The sequence below is a fragment of the Trachinotus anak genome, unplaced genomic scaffold (genome assembly GCF_046630095.1).
Source record: "Trachinotus anak isolate AG129_WGS33_773 ecotype Australia unplaced genomic scaffold, CSIRO_AGI_Tana_v1 ptg000033l, whole genome shotgun sequence".
Taxonomy (NCBI): Eukaryota; Metazoa; Chordata; class Actinopteri; order Carangiformes; family Carangidae; genus Trachinotus; species Trachinotus anak.
In genome coordinates, this window is record NW_027273884.1 from 7,863,762 (window position 1) to 7,874,162 (window position 10,401).

The 10,401-nt window shown below is 43.8% G+C and overlaps 1 protein-coding gene across 3 annotated transcripts; it reads right to left on the bottom strand.

Annotated features, from left to right (window-relative positions):
• Positions 1-657: 657 nt before the first annotated feature.
• On the bottom strand, positions 658-9,201 carry LOC139613999 (NACHT, LRR and PYD domains-containing protein 6-like). Of its 3 annotated transcripts, none has more exons than XR_011686870.1 (4): positions 8,964-9,201; positions 7,065-7,121; positions 1,923-3,791; positions 658-795 (listed from the first exon to the last, which is right to left on the bottom strand). XR_011686870.1 is itself a non-coding variant. In XM_071471065.1 (3 exons), exons 1-3 carry the CDS (start codon positions 9,199-9,201, stop codon positions 3,667-3,669), a joined length of 420 nt encoding a protein of 139 aa, XP_071327166.1. In that variant the 3' UTR covers positions 1,072-3,666. The 3 variants fall into 3 exon arrangements, 1 of the variants encoding a protein (XP_071327166.1); XR_011686871.1 differs by lacking the exon at positions 658-795 and having other exon boundaries at positions 1,072-2,094; positions 2,201-3,791; XM_071471065.1 differs by lacking the exon at positions 658-795 and having other exon boundaries at positions 1,072-3,791.
• Positions 9,202-10,401: the final 1,200 nt, after the last annotated feature.

Genomic DNA, 10,401 nt, shown 5'->3' on the forward strand with positions numbered 1-10,401 from the left:
CAGAAGAAACAATATTGTTTATGTTAAGAGTAAAAAGAACAGGGCAAGGATTGAGCTTTGGGGGACACCATTTGCAATTTGTACAAATTCTGATTTGACAGCTCCTATAGCTACATATTGCAGACTGCCCATGAAATAACTATGGAAATCATTAAGTGCAACTTCATCAAAACAAATTTAATTCTCTTCTGCTTCTTCCTTTGTTGGAGACAGTGGGAGATTAATGCTGTGATGTGCTGTTATTAGTGTGTTAACACTAAACAGGTCTCTACAGTCTTTGGGATTGTTCTGGTGAAGCACTTTGAGTGCTCAGAGTGGCTCTGTTGGTCCAGGAGCAGTTAAATCAGCTGCAACTGAATTGTTTCCAAGTTTCTTTGAACTGATTGAGCCTGAAATAAAGTCTGATAAAACAAATTGTTTGTAGAGGCAGGTCACAGAAATCAACTGACAACAGCTGAGTTCATAACTGTGAGTCATAATGAGACAATAAACTCATCATTAGGGGAACACTCCTCTTTTGTTTTTGAAATCAAACCACTTCTGTCATCAGCTGTGACAGAGGAAATGTTTCAGCTCTTCCTCCTCTATCATTGTCTGTGGCTACAGCAGACCTCTCCATACTTGAGAGTGTCCAGTCTCCGGTGTGGATCCTCCAGTCCAGCAGACAGATGCTTCACTCCTGCCTCTCCTGGATGATTGTAGCTCAGGTCCAGCTCTCTAAGATGGGAGGAGTTGGAGCTCAGAGCTGAGACCAGAGAAGCACAGCCTTCCTCTGTGATCATACAGCCTGACAGACTGCAAACACACAAAACAACATAGAGGAATTCTCTGTCAACACTTAGTTGAATGTTTTTTTTCTTGTATACTTTTCTTTTGTTTTTGGTTGCGGTCCATTTTTTAAAAAAGTAATTTTTCTGGCTCTTTATGCCTTCATTTATAGGTACAGTGAGAGAGACAGGAAAGTTGGGGAGAGAGAGAGAGAGAGAGAGAGAGAGAGAGAGAGAGAGAGAGAGAGAGAGAGAGAGAGAGAGAGAGAGAGAGAGAGAGAGAGAGAGAGAGAGAGAGAGAGAGAGAGAGAGAGAGAGAGAGAGAGAGAGAGAGAGAGAGAGAGAGAGAGGATGACATGCAGCAAAGGGCTGTGGGTTGGATTTGAACTCTAGGCCAGGTTAGGAATAAGCCTTAATGGTATGTGCTCCACCAGGTGAGCCACTGAGGCACCCCCGGTTGTGGTCCATTTTGGTTCAGGTCAGTGGCGTGCCGTCAGGGCAAGCAAGACAAGCACTGCTTGCATGTTAAAGCTAAAAAGAGACAACGATACTGAAGTTGAAGTGATATCGCTCCTTACATCTGATCTCAGAATAGCTTTCTGTCCCATAAAGGATCTGATCTGACATTCATCATGTAATTTACTAACTTCTGGTGGTGGCAGCAGGTATTGTCTCTGAAACTAGTTTGCCTTCCAGCTGTTGTATCTATCATTCTGTCATTTTCATGGGTGTGACTGTGTCCCATTGACAGAGACTGGAACTTGTCAAGTAGAAAGGACAAGCAACAAATTTTGGAATAGTGACGTTTGCCCAAGGAAGACCTGTTGGTCAAAACTTTGCTATTAAAAGGAGGTTGTGAAGTTAGTACGCAGGTACTCTTTGTATTGTATTTCTTTCATTTTTTCTATATCCAGCACCTATTTTGGTGTCAATTCATAGGCAGACAACCCCTTACAATTAAATTTATGAATATTTCTTAAAGATCATCTGTAAAATTGAATAATTCAATATCTAAATCAAAAACAAGAGGAAATGATGAAAAATCTTAATGGGCATTCTGAGTCTAGAAAGTTTAGTTAAATGAAGTTTACACAATCCTACACAGAAAAGATTTATTTAAATGGTCATCAGTGAAGCAGGTTGATGAATCCTGACCTGAGAATTTCCAGTGTACACTGTGGACTCTCTGGTCCAGCACACAGCAGCTTCACTCCCAAATCCTGCAGATTGTTGTTACTCAGGTCCAGATCTCTCAGTAGAGGACAGGGAGCTGAGGACTGAGGACAGAGCTTCACAGTTTCTCTCTGAGAGGTTACAGCTACTCAGTCTGAGGAGATGATCATATGGAATTAAAGATGAGATGAATTTATTTTCTCTCCTATTGAACAGTGTCTCATATAATCATGAATAAATCCAACTATCTATACACTTACAGAGCTTTGTTAGAGGCTTTGACCACTGGCAGCAGCCTCAAAAGAGCCTCCTCTGAAGCAGAGTATTTCCTCAGGTCAAACTCATCCAGATCTGTTTCTGATGACAGAAAGATGAAGACCAGAGCTGACCACTGAGCAGGAGATAGTTTAGCTGTGGAGAGACTTTCTGATCTCAGGGACTTTTGGATCTGCTCCACTAGAGAACAGATTGAGTTTTTTCAATCTTCTTCTTGATGTACTGGACTGTTTTCTGATTGGTCTGTGAGCCACTTTCTGTCTGTGTCAGCAGACCTCATAGGAGAATCTCATTGGTTTGCAGTGAAAGACCCAGGAAATAGCAGAGGAACAAGTCCAGGTGTCCATTTGTAAGGCCTTGTCCACAGCACTCTGGTAGAAATGTGTTGATTTGTCTCCAAAAAGTTTAGACCACAGGGAGGCTGATTTCTTTTCTAACAGCAGATTGACTCCAGAGTTGATGGGTCAGATGGTCATTAAGAGCAGCCAGAAATTCCTGAACACTCAGATGGACGAAGCAGAACACCTTGTCCTGGTACAGCCCTCAGACTCAATCATCTTCCTGGTCTCTAGACTCCAGTGTGGATCTGACTCAGCTCCGCCATCATACCTGTGGTTCTTCGGTTTTAGTTGAACCACCAGGAAGTGGATGTACATCTGAGTCAGGGTCTTGGGCAGCTCTCCTTCCTCTCTGGTTCTCAACACATCCTCCAGAACTGTAGCAGTGATCCAGCAGAAGTCTGGGATGTGGCACATGATGTGGAGGCTTCGTGATGTGGAAGATGATCCTGCTGGCCTGCTCCTCATCTCTGAACCTCTTCCTTAAGTACTCCTCCTTCTGTGGGTCAGTGAACCCTCTGACCTCTGTCACCATGTCAACACACTCAGGAGGCATCTGATTGGCTGCTGCAGGTCGTGTGGTTATCCAGAGGTGAGCAGAGGGAAGCAGTTTCCCCTGATGAGGTTTGTCAGCAGCACGTGCACTGAGGTGGACTCTGTGACATCAGTCAGGATCTCAGTGTTGTGGAAGTCCAGAGGAGGTCGACACTCATCCAGACCGTCAAAGATGAACACAACCTGGAACTGTTCAAACCTGCAGATTCCTGCTTCTTTGGTTTCAGTGAAGAAGTGATGAACAAGTTCCACCAAGCTGAACTTTTTCTCTTTCAGCACATTCAGCTCTCTGAAAGTGAAGGGAAACGTGAATTGTATGTCCTGGTTGGCTTTGTCTTCAGCCCAGTCCAGAGTGAACTTCTGTGTTAAGACTGTTTTCCCAATGCCAGCCACTCCCTTTGTCATCACTCTTCTGATTGGTCCATCTCTTCCAGGTAAGGCTTTAAAGATGTCTCTTGTCTGATGGTTGTTTCTGATCTGTCTGGTTTCCTGGATGCTGCTTCAATCTGTCTGACTTCATGTTCATCATTGACCTCTCCAGCCCCTCCCTCTGTGATCTAGAGCTCTGTGTAGATTTGATTCAGAAGGGCTGGGTTTCCTGCCTTAGCAATCCCCTCAAACACACACTGGAACTTCTTCTTAAGGTTTGATTTTAGTTTGGGCTGGCATTTGTCAAGAGCCCCTGAAAGAAAAAACATCAGATAGTAAGACGATACAGTAAAGGCCTGATCACAACAGATAGTGTCACATTGAAATTAATTCACACATTCTCATGAAATTTGAGAATTCATTTTGGACATAGGCAGGTCAATAGACTGCAACAGAAATGAGTCCCATACTGAGAAATTAGTTACATTTTAGCTCCTCAGGTTCCCTAGTCCAATAAACTAGATGAACGTCAGCTACTGGTGCAGAAGAACAGAGACTTTTCTTCATCGTGGCTGTGTGGATCTATACTGGACTCTGTGCTGGAGCTGGCTGGCTTCCAACTCTCCAGAGCGGATCACAACACAGAACTCTCCAGCAAAATGAATGGTGGAGGAATCTGTTTTTATGTTAACAATGACTGGTGCAACGATGTGACAGTGATCCTGCAGCACTGTTCTCCTGACCTGGAATCACTCATCATAAATTGTAAACCCTTCTACTCCCCCCGTGAGTTTGCTTCATTCATTCTGGTCTGTGTTTACGTTCCACCACAGGCCAACGTGCAGAAGGAACAGCACACGTTTGTTGATCAGATACTGTGTGTGGAGTGGACTAACCCGGACTCTTTATTGTCCTTGGTGACTTTAACAAGGTAACCTCAGCCACGAACTTCCCAAATACAGTTTATTAAATGCCCAACCAGGAAGGGGAACACTTTGTATTCCTGTTACACCACAATCAACAGTGCTTATCATGCCCAGGCTGCGCTGGGCCACTCTGACAATGTCATGGGGTCCACCTGATTCCTGCATACAGGCAGAAATGAAAACTGTAAACTTGTTGTGAGGACATCGAAGCAGTGGAACAGTGAAGCCAGAGAGGATCTCCAGGCGTGTTTGCACCGTACTGACTATCTGATGTTTTAAAATGGCATCTTAAAATGAAAACAGTCTCTGTCCTGTTAAGTATTTTACCTCTGTATCAGAACGATCTGCATCCATATTAACACACCTGACAAGGCGTACATATGTGACCATTCACAGACACAGGGCATGTGTGAGCTGGTGTAAACGGGAAGCCGATTGTCTACTCTAAGGTGTACTCAGCTGATTAGTTGCAGAAAATATTACGAACGAGAAAAGCAAAGGCAGTTGAAGTGTTAACATGAAGGATTTCAATGAACAACAGCTGCTAGCAAAGACAGCAAGGTTAGTAACACTTGTAATTCATGTTTTCACTGCTAGTAGCCGAGGCTGATAAGGGCCAGTCAGAGAGCCACCAGGTGTGTCTACATCATCGTTTCCAAAGGTCTCTGTTTTTGCCCGTCCAGACTACAACAAAACCCTGGACATTTCAAACTAAAATGGGTCCAGCAGTGTTTCCAAAATGCTCCGTTTTCAAGGCTCAAAAACTCCAGAGTAGTGTGGACAGGAGGTGAAAATGTATTAAAAGAGATGAAAATGTAAAAAAAAAAAAAAAACGTAGTGTGGACGTAGCCTAAAGAGTCAAAGTACAGGTTTAGCAAGGCTCTCTCCATCCTGTAGAGAGATGTCAACAGGCTCTTTAATAAGCAGAACCCCACAAAGCAGCTGGACCTGACTCTGTCTCTCAATCCACCTTGAAGCACTGTGCTGATCAGCTGTCTCTGATGTTCATGAACATCTTCAACACCTTACTGGAGACATGCCATGTGCCAGCCTGCTTCAAATCCTCAACCATCATCTCTGTTCCTAAATATCTAAGGCTCACAGGACTTAATGACTACAGATCCGTTGCCCTGACTTATGTGGTAATTAAGTCATTTGTGCACCTTGTGCTGTCCCACCTCAAAACCATCACTGACCCACTCCTGGACTCTCTGCAGTTCGCCTACAGAACCAGCAGTTGTCAACATGGCTCTTAGGATCCTGGCATAGGACGCTGACTCTGATCTCTGATGGGGATGAGTCTGCCTACGGGTGGGGGATTGACTGTCTGGTGACCTGGTGTAGGCAGAACAACTTAGAGCTCAACACTCTAAAGACAATGAAGATGAGAGTGGACTTCAGGAAGAGCTCAGCCCCACACACCCCCATCACCCTGTATGATTCCCCTGTGGACACTGTGGAGTACTTCTGCTTCCTGGGAACCATCATCACTTTCTTACTGGGTTCTCTTGATTTCTTCATAGGCTTCTCTGCAGACGATTGTGGGCAGATTGTGTTATCTCTTGCGGGCTGATGCGAGATAACCCTTTAGTTACAGTACAGTACACAAATCTTAAAACTCTTGGTTTAAGTTGTTTTAAATTAAATTTGGTTTGGTTGGTTAGTTTTGACTTAGCTTATTAATATAAAAGATTGCGCATGTAGGCAAAAAAAAGTTATTTGGAGCACATGGCTAAACAAAGACAAAGACCATGTGGACAAAAATGATAAAGGAGAAATTAAGTGCAAATGGAAGACTAGAATAGAGGCCAAACAAGTAACAGATTAGCAAGGTGGCCAAAAAGCTCCTAGTTACACCTGGAGGAGTGAGTAACTTTCTTTTCTTTTTTTTTTTTTAAGATATTTTTTGGGCATGACATGCAGGAAAGAGTAAATGTAAATGTCATATCATGTGGATTGTTTTCATCAAGTTCTTCTCATTCTGTTCTGGGTCACACTCCTACTTTGTTAACTGACATTGTCAGGCCACAGAGCCTTCATAACCACCACTGTTGTCCTACTGTAGGTGATATGTCCCAGGTGTCTGCAGAGATACCACAGAGAGACAGCAAGGTCCCAGAAGTTTGGAACTTATGCAGCACATGTAGGTACGTGCTGGGGACTTCAACTGAGACGCGTTCCATTTACTTTGAATGGGGTGATGTCACATGTTGCCAAACTGATTGTGGTTCTGTTGGTTCGCTTTACTTGTGTTGCTTGCAGTGAAAGTTGAGAAAAGATACATTTTTCAAGTGGCGGCACAGGCACAAGCCAATCAAATCACATTAGTGCAGGTCCAGCCGGGCATTCAATGTCAAAATGGAGTAGAAGATGATTATCGAGGTGAAGAATCTCCCTATTCTCCATAATTAGAGCTCTTACAAACCAGACAAATCAAGCCCAGAAAAAAAAGTTTATTTCCTGTTTACTACCCATTGCATGGACAGTTAGTATTGCACATTATTGCACAAAATAGCATGTCTCTATGTTGTGTATTGCAAGTGGGAAAGTTGGGAAAGTTGTCACTGTGACTATTGTGCAATGCCCACCATCAAACATGAACACAACATGCGTGAGTGCTCTGTCACTGACATCCCCTTAGAAAACCTATGGAACTCTACCTGCTGCAGAAGCTGCACGGGCGGATGAGTCTTGAGGCCCAACTTGTGACCGTTTTCCTGTTGAAGGAAAGTGAATCTTCAATCATGAACAGTTAAAATGATGCATTCTCTCTTTTTGTGATGCTTCCACAACTCAAAAATAACAGAATATGCAGAATATCAAATAGAAGGAATTTGTTGTCAGACTCCAGCCGTCTGGAAACTCGAGACAAAACAGTTACCGGTTTCACATTAAATCACAGCAGAAATTCCAGATGGTTAGCAGCAGTCCAAATCCCCACGCTGCCCGACATAATTGATGGAGTGAGTAAAGCTGTAAGCACTCAGACTGTGATTGTGAACCGCAACTTGGGAACCACCTTGGAAGGAGCTGTTAATGCTCAGACTGTGGTCATAAATCGCAACATGGGTCACATCTTGGAGAAGCTTGCAGCTTTGAAAAGGAGAATGGATGGAGATGACCAGAATGGACTAACAGAGTAAGCCGTGTCTATTGAAATACGACTGCTCGCCCTAACCCAAACAATCATAATCTAATCTGCGTTCCGGCCCCCGCAGCACCAGCCTTGGCCAAGGCCGGTGCTGGAACAACTCCCCCACGAGATCTCTGCAGTGAGACGCTTCTACTCCTACCCCCCCCCCCCTCCTCCACGGACACCTGTGGATTGTTGACTCCGTCCGGGACCCGATCAAGGATGTCTCCATGGCAACTTGCTGTGTTATCGCGATGACACCCTGCGAACTGAGGCTCTGATTGTGAACTAGACGAAGCGACTCCCCAGGCCTATGCACACATACACATTCACGGACACCTCTTACATGTACATATGCAACTCACAACCCAACCCCATCCCACGCCTTCGCCGCTTCCTCCCATCCAGCGCGGCGGGCGGGGTCCGATAGCTGCGCCTAAATGGCAGCGGCTGCGGCTGGCTGCCTGTCTGCACTGGAATCACCTCCTCCCCCCTTTCCCCCCTCCCCTGGAGCAAGTTGTCTTGAGTCACTGTGTTGTAAGATGTGTTTGTTTATATATGCCTATGTTGCTGAGGTTTTTTTCCCGAATCCCACACTGTACCCCCCCCCCCCCCCCCCAGGAGTATAGTTTGGGTTCTGTTATTTTTTCTCCTCTCCTCTCCACTTGTTTTTTCCCCATTCCTCCTTTTTAAATGGCGCCGCAGATGGCTGCCTCGGTGTTTTGGTGCGCTCTGCACCATTCACCAGAACAAATTCCTTGTACGTGAAAACATACTTGGCAATAAACCTGATTCTGATTCTGATTCTGATTCTGATTACTTTTTAAATTTTAATGATCAATATAACCGTTAATTGCCATGGTTAATTCAACTCGTATTAGGTAGTGTGCAGCAGCAGCAACAGTCCTCCAGATTTATACGCAGCAACATGGGTTTGTTTAGTATCAGTCACAACATGAAGAAGGCAGTGACAGCGCTGCTTTGGAGATTTTTCAGCCCTCTGAAACCTTTTTACACCAAAACCCAGTGTAGCCAGTGTTTCTGGACAGGTGACAGGTGTGTTTACAGTGTCTGTGTTCTGAAAGATGTTAATACATTTATTATACCCACTCCCAGAGTGGGTATGCAGCAGGCAAACCCAGTACTGCTACTGTTACCTTGTCCTCAGCTGTGACACAGAGATGTGTTGTTATTATTTTAATGTTTAAATGCACCCAACACTTTCACTTGGGAAATGATTTCAGGTTTTATGTTGTTTACTTTTTTCCAGCACATTTTAACAACACCATGACAATTTTGATTACCGTGATCATTTTGGTCACTACAATTGTTAAATTTTTGTCTCTACTGGAAACTAAATTTCAGATGTTTTTCTGACACTGTTGTTTCTGCATAATGTGCCATGTTTCCTGTTCCTATGACTCACTTTCATTCCTCTTCTTTAAAATCAGCTTTGCCACCTGCATAACATCTTTAGAGGTGTACATATTGACCATCAAATCAACTGTTTTCAGTCTGCCTGCATTCTCCAGATGGCACTTTTTGATGGCAGAGAAACCATCCAGTAGCTCAGCATCCGGCAGGTACCACTGGAAGACTTTCAGTTCCTCTTCTCCCAAATCCTGCAAAGTGTCCAGTAGCTGCTGCTTCACAGGTGCCTCCATCTTTGCTCCCTGATAAAATCAGAGGGTTTTTACAGCTCAGTAACAGTCTTTCACCAAGAATGAGTGATTCAGGTTACCACATTTCAGTGATGATAAACTCTGCTTTTCAAATATTACCAGATTACTTGTTCTATGAAATTCAGCAGTATTTTAAAGTTATAAACAAGATTTTAAACAGTAACAAAGCAGCAAACAACTGATTACTATGTAAAGTGGAGTCACGGCGTCCTAAGCAGAGAACGAAGCCACACACCCTTGCTGTGTGTTGTAATCTGAGTTTCTCTGTTCTTTGCTTTGGTAGCCAGTCTGCTAGCATGTGCATGTTAGTGCATGTGAGTCCCTCCTTTTGAACTGTTGGTCCTCCCGACATTTATAAACACATAGGCTCCGCTCAGGTGAGATGGTACTATTCAGCATTCAGGTGAAAGTGACCTTCCAGAATTTCCTCCACTGAAGAAGAAACAAAGTTTTTATATAAAAAGGCTCCAACAAGGAAAGAGATGAGACTAGAGCACTGGTGGACTGGACATGGGGATTACCAGCTCAAATCCCAGTCGGCAGGTGGATCATCACAACATCCAGGAAATTTTTACAGTTTTTACCAGCTTTTAGTGTCATTCGTGTGGCCAGTCCCAGTGGATCAGTCCAAGGCTGAATCTCTCTTCCAGTCCGTGCCGTGGAGTCAGTCCTGGTCTGTCTGTACTGAGATGGAGAACCCTACAAGCTGCTAAAGGCTCCAGCTGGACTCAGAACTGGTTTTCTTCTCCTCTATGTGTCAGTAACTTGATGCTACATAATGTTAGATGTGTTTTCATTAGTGACGGCTACAGTAGCATGATAACCTTGGTTACTTGTTGTTACTAATATTATGAATGTGGCCAAATGGAGGCCTGAGGGCTTTACATCTTACTGTGATAGGTCTCACGGGAAACATCTGCTGTGACTTCATGCTGGTGGAGATGACAGTTTTATAGCCACAGTTAAAAACACTGTGTAGTTTGTTTTCTGAGGCTGAAGAGAGGAAAACTTCATCTGTTCATCATATTGTTTGATTCTAGTAAATCAATGATCCAACCACATAGAGATTAATCTTCAAACACAAGAGTAAGAACTGAACATCTACTCCAAACATTATACAGCAGGAAACACAGACTGAAGTCACTAAAGACAAAGTGAATGTATTCAACAAAGCAAACTTAC